At 43.2% G+C, this 21,997-nt stretch overlaps 1 protein-coding gene across 5 annotated transcripts in view; it reads left to right on the forward strand.

Annotated features, from left to right (window-relative positions):
* The window catches only part of rock2a (rho-associated, coiled-coil containing protein kinase 2a), a 318,731-nt gene that overhangs the window by 126,223 nt on the left and 170,511 nt on the right, over window positions 1–21,997 (forward strand). For all 5 annotated transcript variants that reach the window (XM_038800251.1, XM_038800250.1, XM_038800253.1 and 2 more), the window contains exons 2-4: window positions 16,433–16,514; window positions 18,743–18,843; window positions 21,823–21,960. In XM_038800251.1, the coding sequence (XP_038656179.1) occupies window positions 16,433–16,514; window positions 18,743–18,843; window positions 21,823–21,960 (321 nt within the window). The remainder of the gene's footprint in view (window positions 1–16,432; window positions 16,515–18,742; window positions 18,844–21,822; window positions 21,961–21,997) is intronic.

Here is a 21,997-nt window from a genome sequence, read left to right on the forward strand (position 1 = left end):
AGATGTGCATGGTAGATTAATTGGCCATGCTAAATTGCCCTTTTTAAAAAAAAAAAATAGTTCAGCATTTCTACCTGGATGCAAGGCTGATGGATTTCATGTTGCTATGAGGATATGTACAGAGGAAGCCATTTTTGAGATCAGATTGCATGGTTCCTTACAAATTAGTGAATATTACAAGGATATAGCAGTTTTGTTTGGTCTGCAGAGAAAAAAGCCTGCTTGACTTTGAGAACTATGACAGCTGTATGTGGTGATGTGGAGATGCCGGCATTGGACTGGGGTGAGCACAGCAAGAAGTCTTACAACATCAGGTTAAAGTCCAACAGGTTTGTTTCGAATCATTAGCTTTTGGAGCACTGCTCCTTCCTTAGGTGATTGAAGAGTTGGGTTCCAGAAACATGTATATAGCCAATGTCAAAGATGCAATGCGATACTTTGAATGCAAGCCGTTGCAGGTAATTAAGTCTACAGGCCCAGATAGAGCATCTGGAGAGAGGGATAATCACAGGGGGGGGGGGTGAATGTAATGCAACATAAAACCAAGGTCCCAGTTGAGGCTGCACCCGTGTGCGTGGAACTTGGCCATAGGTTTCTGCTCGGCAATTCTGCGTTGTCACGCGTCCTGAAGGCCGCCTTGGAGAACGCTTACCCGGAGATCAGGCTTGAGACAATTCACATCTCTTTAACCTGTGATTATCCCTTTCTCCAGTTGCTCCATCTGGACCTGTAATTACCTACAAAGACTTGCATTCAAAGTATCATATTGCATCTTTGACTTTGTCTATATATATGTTTCTGGAACCCACCTCTTTATTCACCTGAGGAAGGAGCAGTGCTCCGAAAGCTATTGATTTGAAACAAACCTGTTGGCCTTTAACCTGGTGTTGCAAGACTGAGCTGGATGTGGGATGGAGGTGGGTCTGTTGTTGAAGAGACTCATCGTCATCCTGCAGCCTCCACAGGAATCCAGGAGATTTGTCAAGGCATGGCCAGAGGGGAAGTACCAACAGGACAGGCTTTACCTCTGGTTGTGGATTTAGGAAACTCTGAAAACAAAAATAATTGTGGATTTGCCACAAAATAATTGCCTGGAGACGGCGACCTTTAGTTACTACTCTGCACAATGGGAAATGCAAACCCATTGGAACCTGCGAGTAACCCTGATCTGCTTGCCATAAGCACTGTAATTCTGTGGAAATGTCAGTGCTTGAAAGGAGAATGTTCTTTTCTGTCATTTAAAGTTGTCTACTAAAATGGTGTTTAGACAATAGTGTTTTGGTAATTTATTACAATAAAAGTTTTAAAATGTGAAATCTTGTGTTCCCCTTCTTTGACTATGAACTGGAAGCTTGAATTTCTTTTAAAATGATAAGTGAGGCTTAAAATGTGGCTCAGTAACACACTCCAGAAGCTGCAGATATTCAAACACACAGAAATGTACTCTGCAGGCAAAAGGAACATGTCCAGGCATTATACCTTTTTGGAATAAACAAAAGTTTGGGGGGATAACAGCTCCCTGGCACATACTCCATGGCAAATCCACAACCACAACCAATCAGCATCTTATTCTCATGCGGTATAAATTGTTGCTCTCTTTGATATTTAACATTCTTGAAATCTTTCTTGCATCTCTCCTGATGAGTGCATGACAAAAAGCTTTGACAGCAACAATGACAATGTAATTGTTTTTTCTTTTTTCGTTAATGGGATGTGGCCATCGCTGGCTGGGTCAGCATTTATTGCCCATCCACGAGGGCATTTAAGAGTCAACCACATTGCTGTAGGTCTGTGAGTCACATGTAGGCCAGATTAGGTAATGATGACAGATTTATTTCCCTAAAAGACATTAGCGAACCACATGGTTTTTTTATGACAATCGACAGTGTACTATGGTCATCATTAGACTTTCAATTCCAGATTTTTATTGAATTCAAACTTCACCATGTGCCCTGGTGGGATTTGAACCCGGGTTCCCAGAGCATTTCCCTAGGTCTCTTGATCATTAGTCCAGTGACAATACCATTCTGCCACTGCCTCCCCTAATTAAAGATAGTTGGAAGCTAAGTATAACAAAAACACCATTGTGGAGTAAGATAAAGTATTAAAACAATTAAAGGATGTGATATATATTTTCTGATGAGCTCCTGTAAGTCCCAAGGTACTGTGAGGTGCGTATTTTTGTAATGGTGCCTGGCTGGCTTTTTAGATTGGAAAGCTTTCATTTGTAACTCATTTGCTAAACTTGGATTTATTTGTAGCAGCAGTTAATGCACCATAATAGGATTTTCATTGTATTCAGTTAGTTGATTTACATTTTGTCTTTTTAATGCTCTTAAACTTTCATTTTGCTTTAACCTGTTGAAGTCAGATGTAATTTTACTGTCCTCATGTTTTTGTGGCAGTGAACACTAATATGCTCTTTTAGACATAATACTGTATATGAATTCCAGTTCACCAGATAATCCCTTGATTACTGTAATGCAACAGGATTTGATGGGTTGTGTTTGTGAAAACTACTGCATTGTCAAATGTGTCACCTTTCAGATTAAAAGTTTAAACTGTGACTGTATTTATTCAATGGGATTTAAGATTCTACAAAACCCTTACAGTGCAGGAGGAGGCCATTTGGCCTGGCAGGTCTGCACCAATCTTCCGAAAGAACACCCGCCCACTCTCCCGCCCCATCCCTGTAAACTGTAGGCCGTTGGCCACTAAATTTAACATGGCCAACCCACCTGCACACCTTTGGACTGTGGGAGAAAACCCACACAGACACTGCGAGAATGTGCAAACTCCACACCCGAGGCCAGAATTGAGTCCAGGTCTCTGGCACTGTGAGGCAGCACTGGACTGAAACGAAAGAGAAAACGCTGGGAAATCTCAGCTGGTCTGGCAGCACCTGTAGGAAGAGAAAAGAGCTAACGTTTCGAGTCCGATGACTCTGTCAAAGCTGGACTGAAATTAGACATTCTTCCTATGGCCAACATTCTCCAAACCAACACCAGGAAAAACAAATCATCTAGTTGTCTGTGTGATCTTGTGTACAAATAGCATCATTTCACTAGGCAGCGATTTCAACACTACTAATTAATTGGCTAGTCATGGCTATTCAGGAAGGCCTTCCCTTCTCAGTCTTGCCCCTTGCCTGAGGTGTGGTGATCCTCAGATTAAACCACCACCAGTCAGCTCTCCCCCTCAAAAGGGAAAGCAGCCTATGGTCATATGGAACTATGGCGACTTTACACTTACAGTTATAATTGATTGGCTGTGAAATGCTTCATAATGTCTTGTGACCATAAGGTACAATATAAATTCCAGGTTTGTGCTATTAGCAGAAATTGGAGGTCCTGATGGTTTAAGAACAGATCAAGATGCACATTCATCATACAAAGAGAGTAAAATATCTATAGTTGTGTGTGTTGGATGGAAAACAAGCCTGTGGCTGTCTTACTTTTTATTTCTGGTGAAAGCTGGGTAACGTGACTATCTTACACTGTCGGTCCAGAAATGTGTTATATTTTGTTAACTTGTATTAAGAAAGACCGATTATTAAAGGCAATCCCAAAAGTTGTCCTGGATGGGTTTCGTAGCGAGATATCTTTCTAATGTGTTTAGGCTCTCAAACAATCATTGAGACCTCCATTTTTTACTCCTGAAGCTTGCTTTATTTGTACAGAACCTTGTTTTCTCAGGACATTACAGAGCACAACATAGTCAAAGAATGATAGAAGCTGAACTTTGATAATCAGAGTTTATTCTCCAAATGAATGTATCCATAACACATTTGCAAAATTGCTGATCATGAACCTTGGAGCTTTCTGGAAATATTGCATTGCTCGGTTAGCAATGGAATATTTTGTGAAGCCCAGTTAAATTTAGCTGGTCCCATTGGAACCAAAATAGTTCGTTAGAAACCTTCAACTATATAACTGCACATGCTTAGTTGTGAATTAAGAACACCCAGCAAACTGAGAAAAATGTTATTTTCCTTGCACGGATTTACCATATACCGGTATATGCTACCGTGAAGTAGTAGCAATGTAAAACTTCAAAATTTACTGTCATCTTGGGATGGTAAACGTAACTGTGTTATTGATCTTGCTTTCTGCTTCAGCAACGGTCCAAACTTCTCATAGGTGCAAATAGAATAATCCGTTGCAGCAAGCACCAAAGAATACGATACGGTATATTGTTATAAGGCATTCAAAAGTGTACTCTTTGTGATACCTAGCTGTATTCCTACATTGAAGGGAGCACAACTTTGTATTGACTTATAGTTAGTTAGCATGAACAAAACCAACATATTTTAGTGTTTCATTGTTAAGTTTCTTTTCTTCCTTGTTCTGTTGAATGCTAGGTTCTGTTGAATGCTAGGTTAAGTTAAATTGGGCACTAATCACCTTCTAGTAGGCGGCACGGTGGCACAGAGGTTAGTCCTATTGCCTCAGTGACCTGGGTTCAATTCCGGCCGTGGGTGATTGTGTTTGGAGTTTGCACGTTATCTCCGTGTCTCTGTGGATTTCCTCCGGTTTCCTCCCATAATGCAAAGGTGTGCAGGTTAGGTGGGGTTATGGGGATGGGGCAGCTTTCAATGCGAGAAGTGTAACAAGTAAGGCAGATGAAATTAGAGCTTAAATTAGAACTTGGAACTATGATGTTGTTGCTATTCCAGAGACTTGGTTGAGGGAAGGACAGGATTAGCAGTTCCGGGTTTTAGATGCTTCAGGCGGGATAGAGGGGGATGTAAAAGAGGTGGGGGATTTTCATTACTGGTTTAAGGCGAATATCACAGCTGTACTGGGGAGGATGGACATCTCATGCAATGAGACAATATGGGTAGAGCTCAACAATAGGAAGGATGCAATCACCATGTTGGGGGTTTACCACAGGCCTCCCAACAATCAGCGGTAGATAGAGGAGCAAATATGTGGAAAGGTGTAAAAACAACAGGGTTGTTGCGGGTGATTTTAACTTCACTTATAAATATATATTTTATTTTTATTATTATTAAGGGGCAATTTAGCATGGCCAATCCACCTATACTGCATATCTTTGGGTTGTGGGGGTAAGACTCACGCACACATGTGGAGAATGTGCAAACTCCACACGAGCAGTGACCTGGGAGCAGGACCAAACCCGGGTCCTTAATATTGTGAGGCAGTGGTGTTCACCACTGCGCCACCGTGCCGCACAACTTCCCTGATATTGACTGGGATTCACTTAGTGCTCGAGGCCTGGATAGGGTAGAATTTGTGAGGAGCACCCAGGAGGGTTTCCTGAAGAAATGTGTAAATTGTCCAATTGGGGAAGGGGCTGCACTGGACCTGGTATTGGGGAACGAGACCGGCCAAGTGGTCGAAGTTTCAGTAGGGGAGCATTTCGTCAGCAGTAACCATAATTCTGTACGTTTTAAAGTATTCCTAGATAAGGATAAGAGTAGTCCTCGAGTGAAGATGCCAAATTGGAGGAAGGCCAATTACAACAATATTAGGCAGGAACTGAAGAATTTAGATTGGGGCGGCTGTTTGAAGGTAAACCAACATCTAACGTGGGAGTCTTTCATGGAATCGATAGAACTTGCAGTGCAGAAGGAGGCCAGATGGCCCATTGAGTCTGCACTGGCCCTTGGAAAGAGCGCCTTACGTAAGCCCACACCTCCACCCCAACCCCATAACCCCATCTAACCTTTATGGACACTAAGGGCAACTTAACATGGCCAATCCACCTACCCTGCACATCTTTAGACTGTGGGAGTAAACCGGAGCACCTGGAGGAAACCACGCAGATATGGAGAACCTGCAAACTCCACACAGACAGTGACCCGAGGCCGGAATTGAACCCGGGCCAAATGTCAGTTGATCATAATTCAGGACGGCCATGTTTCTGTGAGGATGAAGGATAATTATGGCATGTTTTAGAAACCTTGGATAACGAGGGGTATTGTGAGCCTAGTCAAAAAAAAAGTAAGCAATCGTAAGTCCAGAAGGGTGAGAGCATACAAAGCCCTTTAAGGAACTTAATGTTATAGAACTTACAGTGCAGAAGGAGGCCATTCGGCCCATCGAGTCTGCATTGGCTCTTGGAAAGAGCACCATACCCAAGGTCAACACCTCCACCCTATCCCCATAACCCAATAACCCCACCCAACACTAAGGGCAATTTTGGACACTAAGGGCAATTTATCATGGCCTGCCCACCTAACCTGCACATCTTCGGACTGTGGGAGGAAACCGGAGCACCAGGAGGAAACCCACGCACACACGGGGAGAACGTGCAGATTCCGCACAGACAGTGGCCCAAGCCGGGAATCGAACCTGGGACCCTGGAGCTGTGAAGCAATTGTGCTAACCACTATGCTACCGCGCTGCCCACATAGGAGGGTTAAAAGGGGATCATCAAAAGCCCTTGGCAAGCAGGGTTAAGGACAATCCCAAGGCATTTTATAAGCTTATAAAGAGCAAGAGGGTAGCCAGGGAAAGGTTTGGCCCACTGAAGGACAAAGGAGGGAATCTATGCGTGGAGCCAGAGGAAATGGGCAAAGTACTAAATGAGTACTTTGCATCAGTATTCACCAAAGACAAGGGCTTGATGGATGATAACGAGAGAAGGGTGTGTAGATAATCTGGGTCATGTTGATATTAATAAAGAGGTGTTGGGTATTAAAGTAGATAAGTTCCCAGAGCCTGATGGTATCTACCCCAGAATACTGAGGGAGGCAAGGAAGGAAATTGCAGGGGCCTTGGCAGAAATCTTTGTATCCTCATTGGTTACAGGTGAGGACTGGAGAATAGTCAATTTGTTAATTTGTTTAAGAAGGGTGGTGAGTGAGCCTTACATCAGTGGTAGGGAAATTATTGGGGAAGATTCTTAGGGACTCGATTTACTCACATTTAGAAACAAATAGACTTATAAGCGATAGGCAGTATAGTTTTGTGAAGAGGAGGTTATGTCTCACTAACTTGATCAATTTTTTGAGGAAGTGGCTTAGATGGTTGATGAAGGAAGGGCAGTGGATGTTGTCTACATCAGTGAAGTCTTTTTGACAAGGTCCCTCATCGCAAACTGGCATAAAAGATGAATCAGAGGTGAGCTGGCAAGATGGATACAGAACTGACTCGGTCATAGAAGACAGAGGGTAGCGGTGTCAGGGTGCTTTTCTGAATGGAGGGCTGTGACAGGCAGTGTTCAGTGCTGGGACCTTTGTTCATGGTATATAAATTATGTGGAGGAAAATGTAGTGGGTCTGATTAGTAATTTTATGGACAACACAGTTTGGTAGACTGCGGATAGTGAAGATGATTGTCCAAGGATACAGCGGGATATAGATTGGTTGGAGGCTTGGGCGGAGAAATGGCAGATGGAGTTTAATCGACAAATGTGAGGTACTGCATTTTAGAAGGTCCAATACATATGGGAATTATACAGTAAATCTCAGACAGCTTACGAGCATTGACAGGCAGAGAGATCTAGGTGGACAGGTCCACAGATCACTGAAAGTGGCAACGCAGGTGGATAAGGTAGTCAAGAAGGCATTCGGCATGCTCACCTTCATCGGTCGGGGCATTGAGTATAAAAATGGGCAAGTCATGTTGCAGCAGTACCTTAATTAGGCCACATTTATTGGAATATTGTGTACAATTCTGGTCGCCACACAATCAGAAGGATGTGGATGCTTTGGAGAGGGTATAGGAGATGTTTACCAGAATGTTGTTTTTAAAAATAAATTTAGAGTATTCAATTCTTTTTTTTACAATTAAAGGGCAATTTAGCATGGCCAATCCATTTACCCTGCACATCATTTTGGGTTGAGGGGTGAGACCACGCAGCCACGGGGAGATCGTGAAAACTCCACACGGACAGGGATCGAGCCCATGTCCTCAGCACCATGAGAGGTTGACCAAAATTTTGCCTAGTCTGCAGGATATTAGTGATGAGGAGAGGTTGGATAAACTCTGATTGTTTTCACCAGTACGACGGAGATTGAGGGGCGACCTAATCGAAGTTTAGAAGTTTTTTGTTTGCACTGAGTGCTGAATTTGGGTGCATTGGGTGCTATAGTGAGAGTTTGGTGACTGAGGGTTTTTAAGGGTTTATTTTTTTATTCGTATCTAAAGTCTAGTCTTTCTTTTATTTAGTTAATTAACTTAAAAGTTGCTGTTTGGTTGAGGAGAAGGTGAATTTTCAATCAGCTTTAATCAAAGGTTCTACTTGTAACTACTTGCAGCTTGTTAATTAGTTAATTGGATTAGGCCAGTTTTCAGAGGCTAGAGACACCGTATAAATCTGAGCTACAGTGCAGACTTTGTTTGCAGTGAATGCTGAATTTGGGTGCATTTGAGTTCTATAGTGAGAGTTTGGTGACTGAGGGAGTGCTGAATTTGGGTGCATTTGAGTGCTATAGTGAGAGTTTGGTGACTGAGGGAGTTAGGGGAGGAGGCAGTGAGGTGCTCCTTTCATTTCATTTCCTACATTTCCTCAGAGTGTGAAGGGAGCCGGGAGTTTGCAGAGAGTACAGCTGACTGGGAGCAGAGTCAGAGGGCGGAGTTCCAGTTGGTCCACAGTGCAGCTATATTCTGTAAGGTTAGAGGGGATGGAGGCGAGGGCAGTTGCATGTTCCTCCTGTAGGATGTGGGTGGTGAGGGATACCACCGGTGTCCCCGCTGACTATACCTGTGGGAAGTGAACCCAACTCCAGCTCCTCAGAGACCGTATTAGGGAACTGGAGCTGGATGAACTTCGGATCATCCAGGAGGCAGAGGGGGTAATAGACAAGAGTTACAGGGAGGTAGCCACACCCAAGGTACAGGACAAGAGTAGCTCGGTGACAGTCAGGGGAAAGAAAACGAACGGGCAGACAGTGCAGGGATCCCTCGTGGCCGTTCCCCTTCAAAACAAGTATACCGTTTTGGATGCTGTTGGGGGAGTGGATGACCTACGGGGAAGCCCCTAGCGGCCAGGTCTCTGGCACTGAGTCTGGCTCTGGGGCTCAGAAGGGAAGGGGGAGAATAGAAAAGCAATAGTGATAGGAGACTCAATGGTTACGGGAATAGATAGGAGATTCTGTGGTTGCGAGCGAGACTCCCAGAAGGTATGTTGCCTCCCGGATGCCAGGGCCAGGGATGTCTCTGATTGTGTCTTCAGGATTCTTAAGGGGGAGGGTGAGCAGCCAGAAGTCGTGGTGCACGTTGGTACCAACGACGTAGGTACGAAAAGGGGTGTGGATGTAATAAACGAGTTTAGGGAGTTAGGCTGGAAGTTAAAAGCCAGGACAGACCGAGTTGTCATCTCTGATTTGTTGCCGGTGCCACATGATAGCGAGGTTAGGAATAGGGAGAGAGTGCAATTGAACACGTGGCTGCAGGAATGGTGTAGGAGGGAGGGCTTCATGGATTTGGATAATTGGAGCACATTCTAGGTGGGACCTGTAGAAGCAGGACGGGTCGCATCTGAACCGGAGGGGCACCAATATCCTGGGAGGGACGTTTTCTAGTACTCTTCAGGAGGGTTTAAACTAATTTGGCTGGGGAATGGGAACCGGACTTATAGTCCAGCAACTAAGGTAGCCGATGTTCAGGACGTCAAAGCATGTAGCAAGGCAGTGGGTAAGGTAACACTGACAAAGGAGAGTACTTGCAGGCACGGAGATGGGTTGAAGTGTGTATACTTCAACGCAAGAAGCATCAGGAATAAAGTGGGTGAACTTGAGGCATGCATCGGTACTTGGGACTACGATGTGGTGGCCATCACGGAAACTTGGATAGAAGAGGGGCAGAAATGGTTGTTGGAGGTCCCTGGTTATAGTTGTTTCAGTAAGATTAGGGAGGGTGGTAAAAGAGGTGGGGGTGTTGCATTATTAATTAGAGATCGTATAACAGCTGCAGAAGGGCAGTTCGAGGAGGATCTGCCTACTGAGGTAGTATGGGTTGAAGTCAGAAATAGGAAAGGAGCAGTCACCTTGTTGGGAATTTTCTATAGGCCCCCCAATAGCAGCAGAGATGTGGAGGAACAGATTGGGAAACAGATTTTGGAAAGGTGCAGAAGTCACAGGGTAGTAGTCATGGGTGACTTCAACTTCCCAAATATTGAGTGGAAACTCTTTTGATCAAATAGTTCGGATGGGATGGTGTTTGTGCAGTGTGTCCAGGAAGCTTTTCTAACAGTATATAGATTGTCTGACCAGAGGGGAGGCCATTTTGGATTTGGTACTTTGCAATGAACCAGTGCAAGTGATAGATTTGTTAGTGGGGGAGCATTTTGGAGATAGTGACCACAGTTTTCTGACTTTCACTTTAGTAATGGAGAGGGATAGGTGCATGCAACAGGGCAAGGTTTACAATTGGGGGAAGGGTAAATACAATGCTGTCAGACAGGAATTGAATTGCATAAGTTGGGAACATAGGCTGTTAGGGAAGGACACAATTGAAATGTGGGACTTGTTCAAGGAACAGATACTACGTGTCCTTGATATGTATGGCCCTGTCAGGCAGGGAAAAGATGGTCGAGTGAGGGAACCATGGTTGACAAGAGAGATTGAATGTCTTGTTAAGAGGAAGAAGGATACTTATGTAAGGCTGAAGAAACAAGGTTCAGACAGGGCGCTGGAGGAATACAAGATAGCCAGGAGGGAACTGAAGAAAGGGTTTAGGAGAGCTAAGAGGGGCTGTTTAGCTCACAGGGCTAATCGCTGGCTTTGAAAGCAGACCAAGGCAAGCCAGCAGCATGGTTCGATTCCCGTAACAGCCTCCCCGAATAGGCGCCGGAATGTGGCGACTAGGGGCTTTTCACAGTAACTTAATTTGAAGCCTACTCGTGACAATAAGCGGTTTTGATTTCAAGAGAGGGCATGAAAAATCTTTGGCGGATAGAATCAAGGAAAACCCCAAGGCCTTTTACACATATGTGAGAAATATGAGTGACTAGAGCGAGGGTCAGTCTGATCAAAGACAGTAGCGGGAGATTGTTTATTGAGTCAGAAGAGATAGGAGAGGTCTTGAATGAGTACTTTTCTTCAGTATTTACGAATGAGAGGGGCCATATTGTTGGAGAGGACAGTGTGAAACAGACTGGTAAGCTCGAGGAGATACTTGTTAAGAAGGAAGATGTGTTGGGCATTTTGAAAAACTTGAGGATAGACAAGATCCCTGGGCCTGACGGGATATATCCAAGGATTCCGTGGGAAGCGAGAGATGAAATTGCAGAGCCGTTGGCAATGATCTTTTCGTCCTCACTGTCGACAGGGGTGGTACCAGGGGTTGGAGAGTGGCGAATGTCGTGCCCCTGTTCAAAAAAGGGAATAGGGATAACCCTGGGAATTACAGGCCAGTTAGTCTTACTTTGGTGGCAGGCAAAGTAATGGAAAGGGTACTGAGGGATAGAATTTCTGAGCGTATGGAAAGACACTGCTTGATAATGGATAGTCAGCACGGATTTGTGAGGGTTAGGTCTTGCCTCACAAGTCTTATTGAATTCTTTGAGGAGGTGACCAAGTGCGTGGATGAAGGTAAAGCAGTGAATGTGGTGTACGTGGATTTTAGTAAGGCATTTGATAAAGTTCCCCATGGTAGGCTTATGCAGAAAGTAAGGAGGCATGGGATAGTGGGAAATTTGGCCAGTTGGATAACGAACTGGCTAACCAATAGAAGTCAGAGAGTGGTGATGGATGGCAAATATTCAGCCTGGAGCCCAGTTACCAGTGGCGTACCGCAGGGATCAGTTCTGGGTCCTTTGCTGTTTGTGATTTTCATTAATGACTTGGATGAGGGAGTTGAAGGGTGGGTCAGTAAATTTGCAGACGATATGAAGATTGGTGGAGTTGTGGATATTGAAGAGGGCTGTTGTCAGCTGCAAAGAGACATAGATAGGATGCAGAGCTGGGCTGAGAAGTGGCAGATGGAGTTTAACTCTGAAAAGTGTGAGGTTGTCCATTTTGGAAGGACAAATATGAATGCGGAATACATGGTTAACGGGAGGGTTCTTGGCAATGTGGAGGAGCTGAGAGATCTTGGGCTCTATGTTCATAGGTCTTTGAAAGTTGCCACTCAAGTGGATAGAGCTGTGAAGAAGGCCTATGGTGTGCTAGCGTTCATTAGCAGAGGGATTGGGTTTAAGAGCCGTGAGGTGATGATGCACCTGTACAAAACCTTGGTAAGGCCACATTTGGAGTACTGTGTGCAGTTCTGGTCGCCTCATTTTGGGAAGGATATGGAAGCTTTGGAAAAAGTGCAAAGGAGATTTACCAGGATGTTGCCTGGAATGGAGAGTAGGTCTTACGAGGAAAGGTTGAGGGTGCTCGGCCTTTTTTCATTAGAACGGAGAAGGGTGAGGGGCGACTTGATTGAGGTTTATGAGATGATCAGCGGAATAGATAGAGTAGACAGTCAGAGACTTTTTCCCCGGGTGGAACACACCATTACAAGGGGACATCAATTTAAGGTGAATGGTGGAAGATATTGGGGGATGTCAGAGGTAGGTTCTTTACCTCTTAGGGGCAGCAGGGTAGCATGGTGGTTAGCATAAATGCTTCACAGCTCCAGGGTCCCAGGTTCGATTCCCGGCTGGGTCACTGTCTGTGTGGAGTCTGCACGTCCCCCCCCTGTGTGCGTGGGTTTCCTCCGGGTGCTCCGGTTTCCTCCCACAGTCCAAAGATGTGCGGGTTAGTTGGATTGGCTATGCTAAATTGCCCGTAGTGTCCTAATAAAAGTAAGGTTAAGGGGGGGGTTGTTGGGTTACAGGTATAGGGTGGATACGTGGGTTTGAGTAGGGTGTTCATGGAAGGGCCTGTTCTGTGCTGTACTGTTCTATGTTCTATGTTTACCCAGAGAGTAGTGGGGGCATGGAATGCACTGCCTGTGGAAGTAGTTGAGTCGGAAACATTAGGGACCTTCAAACGGCTATTGGTTAGGATTACGGTAGAATGATGGGGTGTAGATTAATTTGTTCTTAATCTAGGACAAAAGTTCGGCACAACACCATGGGCCGAAGGGCCTGTTCTGTGCTGTATTTTGCTATTTTCTATGTTTACAAAATTATGAGTGGCATGGACAGAGTGTGTAGTCAGATGCTTTTTCCAGGGTGGAAAGTCAATTACTGGGGGACATAGGTTTAAAGTGCGATGGGGAAAGTTTAGAGGAGATGTGCAAGCCAAGTATTTTTACACAGAGGGTTGTGAGTGCCTGGACCGTGCTGCCAGGGGAAGTGGTGGAAGCAATTCCGAAAGCAGCGTCTTAGAGATATCTTGATGAATTCATAAATAGGATGGGAATAGATGGATATGAACCCTGGAAGTGCAGCAAGTTTTAGTTTCGACAGGCATCATGGTTGGCGCAGGCTGGGAGGGCCGAAGGGCCTGTTGCTGTACTGTTGTTTGTTCTTTGGTGCTCTTTCAGAGGGTTAGTGCAGGCTCAATGGGCCAAAAGACCTCCTTCTGCACTGTAGAAATTTTATGGTTCTACGGTTCGAGTTCAGAAGTGTCCAAGACGCTCTCTGAGGTGCACAGAACAGTTCAGGCCCTTCAGCCCACGATGATGTGCCACCAGTTATCCTAATCTAAGATCAACCTAACCTACACCCCTTCAATTTACATGTCCATGTGCTTGTTTAAGAGTCGCTTAAATGTCCCTAATGACTGACTCCACCACATCTGCTGGCAGTGCGTTCCACACACCCACCACTCTGCAAAGAACCTACCTCTGACACCTCCCCTAGACCTTCCTCCAATCACCTTAAAATTATGTCCCCTCGTGACAGCCATTTCTACCCTGGGGAAACGTCTCTGGCTATCCACTCTATCCATGCCTCTCATCACCTTCTACACCTCTATCAAGTCACCTCTCTGCCGCCTTCACTCTTGTGAGAAAAGCTCAAGCTCCCTCAACCTTCCTTCATAAGACATGCCCTCCAGTCCAGGCAGCATCCTGGTAAATCTCCTCTGAACCCTCCCCAAAGCATCCACATCCTTCCTATAATGACGCGACCAGAACTGTACATAATATTCCAAGTGTGGTCTAACTAGGGTTTTGTAAAGCTGCAGCAAAACCTCGCGGCTCTTAAACTTAATCCCCCTGTTAATGAAAGCCAACACACCATATGCCTTCTTAACAACCCTATCTAACTGGATGGCAACTTTTCCTCCACACTTCCACGAATCCTGCCTTTAACCCTGTATTCAGCATTCAAATTCGACCTTCCAAAATGAATCACTTCACATTTATCAAGGTTGAACTCCATCTGCCACTTCTCAGCCCAGCTCTGCATCCTGTCAATGTCCTGTTGTAACCTGCAACAACTATCAACACTATCTCCAACTCCACCAACCTTTGTGGCATCGGCAAACTTACTAACCCACCCTTCCACTTCCTCATCCAAGTCATTTATAAAAACCACAAAGAGCAGAGGTCACAGAACAGATCCCTGCAGGACACCACTGGTCATCGACCTCCAGGCGGAATACTTTGCATCCACTACCACTCGCTGTCTTCTTTCGGCCAGCCAATTCTGTATCCAGACAGCCAAATTTCCCTGTATCCCATGCCCCTAACTTTCTGAATGAGCCTACCATGAGGAACCTTATCAAATGCCTTACTGAAATCCACCTCCACCACATCCACTGCCCGACCTTCATCAATGTATCTCGTCACATCCTCAAAGAATTCAATGAGGCTTGTGAGGCATGACCTGCCCCATATAAAGCCATGCTGACCATCTTTTAATCAAACTATGTTTTTCGAAATAATCATAATCCTATCTCTCAGAATCCTTTCCAATATTTTGCTCACCACAGACATAAGATTGATGTGTCTGTAATTCTCAGGGATTTCCCTATTCCCTTTCTTGAACAGGGGAACAACATTCGCCTCCTCCACCCTCCAATCATCCGGTACTACTCCAGTGGATAGTGAGGATGCAAAGAGCATCGCCAATGGCGCAGCAATCTCCTCCCTCGCTTCCCGTAGTAACCTTGGGTATATCCCGTCAGGCCATAATCTTCCAGATGCCTCTAGGTATAGGTGTGATGATAAGAGGACTGAAGAATTTCAAATATTACATCCTTGTTCAAAAATGGTGCACGGGTCAACCCAGCAGTGACAGGCTATTCAATTTAATCTTGATGCTGGGAAAACGTTTAGAAATGAACTTCCCCATCTAACCTTTTTGATGACTAAGGGCAAATTATCATGGCCAAACCACCTAACCTGCACATCTTTGGCCTGTGGGAGGAAACCGGAGCACCCGGAGGAAAGCCACGCAGACACTGGGAGAAGGTGCGGACTCCGCACAGACAGTGACCCAGCCGGGAATCGAACCTGGGACCATGGCGCTGTGAAGCTACAGTGCTTTCCACTTGTGCTACCGTACTGCCTGTACTGTGACGAGGCCATGGGCTTAGCAGAAAAAGTTTTTAAAACTTCTTTCAGCGTAAATAGACAACATTATAATTAGGTGGATTGGCCATGATAAATTGCCCTTCGTGACCAAAGGGGTTGGGAGGGGTTGTTGGGTTGTGGCGATGGGGTGGAAGTGAGGGCTTAAGTGCAGACTCGATGGGCTGAATGGCCTCTTTCTGCACTGTATGTTCTATTATAATTCAGGGAGGCAGTGGCATAGTAGTATTGTCACTGGACTAGTAATTCAGAGATCCAGAGTAATGCTCTGGGGTCATGGGTTCGAATCCCACCAGGGCAGATGGTGGCATTTGAATTTAATAAAATGTCCAATAACAACCATGAAACCATTGTAAGAACCCATCTGGTTTACTAATGTCCTTTAGGGAAGGAAGTTATCTTGCCTGAGCTACATGCGACTCCAGACTCACAGCCATGTAGTTGACTCATAAATGTCCATGGGGATTGGCAACAAATGCTCACTCAGCCAGCGACGCCCACATCCATGAGTGAATTAAAAAAATCTGGGTCAAAATATCAAGTACCTTGGCCAAGTGTGGATTAATTAAGAAATGCCAACACAGGTTTGCCAAAGGCACATACTAGCTTGTTGCTCGATATATTCTATTGTGCGTGCTTTATACTATTCATTGAAGATGTTTTAAAAATCTACTGGTGTCACAGCATCATGCATACGAATTTGATTAAATGAGCAGGGGACTTCACACTTCTTCAGAAAGGATGAGGATTAGTATATCTGATTATGGGGTAAATTCAGTGATGCAATATTGCAAGTGTTGCCCTTAATATAGATTCTAGTGGAGACTCAGCCAGCATACCTGAATTGCAGCGTTGTAGATTTCTGGTCATCACCAGCTTTACGTGGAGTCACTACTGGGAGCGTGATTTCACTGAATTTATTTGTATAGGTTAAGCAGTTGAAATTCACTGTTTTATGTTCCTTTATTTTTGAATGGTTATTTCTCTTTTACTGTTACATTTCACTTATCTATATTGCATAAATATCACATTTTATGTTTTCTTTTCAGGATGGCCTCAATGCCCTGGTCCAAGATTTGGACTTCCCTGCTTTAAGGAAGAACAAAAACATTGAAAATTTCTTAAATAGATGTAAGTTTAAAATCTTTTGCATATCTTGGTAACTAGATGTCATCCCTTTACTGGGAGTTCCCATAATGCAATGCTGTCATTTTGATTTCGTCATTTTGATGCAAAGCTTAATAAAGAAGTAGTTCAGGTTGAGCATCCCTTATCCGAAATCCACACTTTTGTTTTGAGAGCTGTCGTGATGCCACGAGTCGGAAATCCCTCCTGGGCAATGTCCAGTTCCCAACGCGCACTGCACATGCACAGTATATTTCCAATTTCCAAAATCTGATACACACTCGGCCCAGAGCATTTTGGATAAGGGATTTTCAACCTGCGGTGGGTTTTAATGTGCAGAACTAAAACATTCTGCTGGAAATGTAGGATGAGAGGGGACTATCTGTTTATTTATGAAGCATGTGATTGGTGCAACTGTTCAGTAGAAATAGCATTTATAAGTATGCAATGAACAGTTAAGTGATTCAAGAGGAGAGTGACTCTGAGGAGCATTGTGGCGCCATGGTGAAGTATTAATCGGGGAGTGAGAATCAGGCTTACTAGAAGAATAGGATTCTGGTAGTAATGGGAGATTCTATAATCAAGGACACATGTAGCTTTAGTCCAGTGTAACTAAGTTCCAGAGTCCCAAATAGAACACTGGTTCTTTGCTGTTAGGCATGTTCCCTCTGAGCTGTGTGCCCACACAACAATCGAGAATTTACTGTGCATTGAAATAAACAAGCCACTCAGTGCGTTTGAGTGGGGGTGGGAAGATTAATTATGGGTGCTCCATTTCACTTCTGTTCTGAGATGAATACATTTTTGAAATTAATTCTGATCCAATCTTAGACTTTCAAGCTGTGTGCATTCTCCGTTCTCCTGCAGCTACCTGTTCTCCTAAAGTGCAAGTTCTTGTGTTAGGAGATGGGAACTAAAAGGCAGATCTGTGGTATGTGAGGCAAGGTAGAACAGGAGGGGATTGAAGGAAAGCTAAATTAGGGTTAGGACTTGCAAAATCCTACCAACTGTCCTGGCTTGAGACAATTCATACCTCTTTAACCTGATAACCCCTCTGTCTGGGTCTGTAAAGACTTCATTACCTGCAAAGGCTCGCGTTCAAAGTATTTTCTTGCATCATTGATTTGTCTATATATATTTTTATAATATGTGTGTTTCTGGAACATACCTCTTTATTCACCTGATGAAGGAGCTGCGCTCTGAAAACTAGTGATTCGAAACAAACTTGTTGGGCTTTAACCTGGTGTTGTAAGACTTCTTACTGTGCTCACCCCAGTCCAATGCCGGTATCTCCACATCACAAATAAGTTTATAGTTGCCCTCATACAAATAAAAGTTAGAGGGATCAAAAGTATCTCAGAATGGGTGGTGAACCTTCTGGTAAGGGAAGGAGAGTAGCCAAATACGAGCATACAAAATAGGAACAGAAGTTAGGCCATTCGGCTCCTCAAGCTTGCTCCATCATTCAATAAGATCATGCTGGATGTGTTTGTGTTTCGAATTCCACATTCACATCTTCCTGCAATAACTGTAGATTCTTGTGGCAAGGAATTTAATCTACGCTTGTCTTAAATTATTCAATGACCCTGCTTCCACCACCTTCTAAGGCAGAGAGTTCCAAAGTTGCACAACTTTCTGAGAGAAAGGTTTTGCCGTATATTTGTCCTCTAAGAGGGACTCTTAACTTTAAAACAGGCGAGGAAACATCCCATGTCCACCTTATCAATACCATTCAGGATCTTGTATATATTAATCAAGTGACCCCTCACTCTTCTGAACTCCAGTGGAAACAAGCCCAGCCTGTCCAACTTTCATAAAACAATCTGCTCATTCCAGGTATCAGTTTAGTAAACCTCCTCTGAACTGCCTCCCAAAGCACTTGCATCCTGCCTTAAAAAAAAAGAGACCAAAACTGCACACAATATTCGAGGTGTGGTCTCGCCAATGCCCTGTATTACTGATACATCTGTAGTGAAACCATTGGTGTAGATACAAGTATTCTGAAGGTCTTGTGGAGGGGGCTTAGCAAGTTTGGTACCAGACATAGACGCAGTAGTTTAAGGGCCATCTGTGAATTGCTTCATAAGTCACTCTTTAAGCTTATCTGTTCGGATTACCATATTGTGCAAATAATATTTTCTTGAATAGGTGAGGTCGAAAACGTCGCACTCTGTAAGGTCACTTGCAGACTTGAAACCACTTTTGAATGTGTTTCTTCTCCCCCATCACCACAGATGACAAAGTAATGGGCAAGGTTCGAGAAATGCAAATGAAAGCCGAGGACTATGAGGTTGTGAAAGTGATAGGACGAGGTGCATTCGGTGAAGTTCAACTGGTAAGGAATTTATAGTCTTTCAGAGCGAATGAACTAAAGTAATGTTTTTCAGTACCAAATTTGAATTTTTGTATAATCTTTTTGGATGTGAAAGAGTATCCCAAATAATTTTCAATCTTTTCAAAGCAAAACATGAAAATGAAGTTTTTTGTTGGATTTTTATCACTCTTAAATCCATGGTCATTTATTTATGTTCTAAAATAGTTTTGAAATCCCTCTGTGTTAAGTTCTAAAAAAACTTATTATTTCTTGAAGATTGCGCACAGTATTGCTGGACTTCTATTCCTGTTAGCTTTTAAAGCCTTCATACTGTTTTGGATTTTGTCATTTCCATATCTTCAAATGCAAAAATAACATTCATATCGGTTTTAGCTATTCTGACTCCAGCCAAAATTAATAATGAAGTTTTTGCATGAAGTTACAGATTGTGAAGAGTCTGTTTAGCTGAAATTGCTTGAATAAGTGATGGTAACATAATCATGACCAAGTTGTACATAAATTTGATCATTTTCAGCTTGTACCATATATTTACTAGTCATCATGTGTGTACTCTGACTCTTTGGGATAAGTCTTGAAAGTATAATGCTTTCTCTTCACAGTATAAATCGCAAAAAGTTTTAATACTGCACTTAAGTGAATTGGTAAAGTAACAGAAAAATTTAACTGCATGGAACAGTGACACTAACTGACAATTGACTTGTAATCATATTTTACTGTATCAAAACACTCACTGCGCACATCTTTGGCAAACATCATTATTTGATGGAAACACACAAAGAAATGCACCATGCCTCCCTGTTTTGTTTCCTCATAATAAAGGCATTGCCTTCCTAAGACAAGGTAACAACTAAAATTCAGGTGTAAGTAAATTTAGAAGATTTAGTAGAAAGAAAATATTTGCGATTTCAATTCTGTTTTTACTGATTTAAACAGAGTTGATTGCCAAGCAATTGAGCAACAATTAATAATGTAATACTCACAAATCACTTTATTTCTATAAATTATGTTCCCTCTGGGTGCTCCGGTTTCCTCCCACAATTCAAAGATGGGCAGGTTAGGTGGGTTGGCCATGCTAAATTGCTCTTGAGTGTTAAAGGGTTAAGTGAGGTTAAGGGGTTGCGAGGAAGTGGGCTGAAGTAGGGTTCTCTTGCAGAGGGTCGGTACAGACTCGATGGACCCAATGTTCTCCTCCTTCACTGTAGTGATACTATGGATTCTGTTTATTGCTACAACTTTATCAAACCAAAAGCATGCAAACCTCATTATCTAGAAAGCATGTACCAAATATCATACATCACAAAAGAAGTATGATCATACAGATATTTGAATATTGATGAAGAAAGAGAAATGCTGTTGAAACTTTTCATCTTGCACTCATTGGGCAGGCTCAAGAATTCCAAATTTCAAAGAGAACAACAATTTATAATGCCTGAGAAAAGGGTGCTGATTGTTTAGAAGTCGAATCTGGTTCAGGTGATGTCATGGAGAATGCAAATGTTGCATTCAAAAAGACTGGATGCCTGGATATATTCTTTTTATCTGCTGATAACCGATCACTCCAAATGAATATAATATGTATATATAGCTTCTAGGAAGCATAAATGAGCCACATTGCAAGCCTGACTGATTTATATAAATTGGATGTTAGTGGGATTTTAGCACCCTTAGAATTATTGAGCCTGTTGTACAATTGCTGGATTTTATCTAATGTTAGACATTATATTCTAAGTTTTGCATGCATGCAGAGTTAATTTCATATTCCGGGGATAATCTTTGGTACAAAAGTACGCTAGTGAGATCAGGTAGTTTGACGTAAAGTTGCTCAAGTACAGCAACATTTGCTTGTTGTTTGTTATTAGTGTCTTTAATGTAATAAAACACCCCAAAGCTCCTCAGGAGTGCTGATCAAACAAATTTGGCACCAAACCTCAAGGAGATATTAGAGCAAGTGATTGATCATAGAGGTAGGTTTTAAGGAGTGTCTTATAGGAAGAAAGACAAGTGGAGAAGGTTAGGGAGGGAATTCCAGAGCCCGAGACCTAAGAGGAGAAAGCGTGGCCATCAATAGTGGAATGATTAAAATGGAGAAGGATCAAGCAGTCAGAATTCGAGGAACGAAGATAATACAGAGGGCTGAAGAAAGTAATGGTTACAAGTGCAAGGCATGGAGGAATTTGAAAGTGAGGGTGAGAATGTTAAAATCAAGATATTGCTTAATCTGGAGCCAGTGTCATTCAATGAGCACAGCAGGATCATTGGTGAATGACATTTGGTGTGAGTTAAGACACAGACAACACGATTTTGGATGAGCTTAAGTTTATGAAGGGTGGAAGGTGGGAGGCTGGTCAGAGTGCTTTGGAATAATCCAGTCTAAACGTAACAAAGATTTAGCAGTAAGTGAGTGGAGGCTAGGGCAGGGCCAGGCAATGTGAAAGGCGAGTATAGGTGGTCTTAGTGATGATGCTGATATGTGACCGGAAGTTCATCTTGGGGTCAAATACAACATCAAGGTTGCAAACAATCTGGTTCATCCTCCAACAATTGTTGAAAAATGGCTTTGATCTTCCTAGTAATAAGTTGGAGGAAATTTCTGTTCATCGCATTGTGGATGTTGGGCAAGCAAGCTTTAAAATTCAATGTAAAGGCCCAGAGAGATGGTGTGAAGGTAGCACTGGATGATTTCAGCGTTCATGTGTAAAATATTTTTGGATGTCACCACCGAGAAGAAACATACAGAGGAGAAGCAGGAGGGAGAAAAGGGCATACATTTTCTGAGACACCAGGGGGAAGAGAAGCCGATTGCAGGTAATTTTCTGATAAGAGACTGCTTTGGTTAGAACAATACCAGGCAAATGCAGTCCCACCTAGCTGGAGGATGAAAAGTTAAAATGTTCCAAAGTAACACCTATGTTGCAAAGGAGCCTGTGTACTTTACGGAAATGTGAATCCAGAATAATAAATTAGAATTTTTTCCAATAGGTTCGACATAAAGCATCTCAAAAAGTATATGCAATGAAACTTTTGAGTAAGTTTGAAATGATCAAACGATCTGATTCTGCATTTTTCTGGGAGGAAAGAGATATCATGGCCTTTGCAAACAGTTCCTGGGTTGTCCAGGTAAGGGGTGTTTGAATAGTTTTAAAATTGCATATTT

The sequence above is a fragment of the Scyliorhinus canicula genome, chromosome 6, assembly GCF_902713615.1.
Source record: "Scyliorhinus canicula chromosome 6, sScyCan1.1, whole genome shotgun sequence".
Taxonomy (NCBI): domain Eukaryota; kingdom Metazoa; phylum Chordata; class Chondrichthyes; order Carcharhiniformes; family Scyliorhinidae; genus Scyliorhinus; species Scyliorhinus canicula.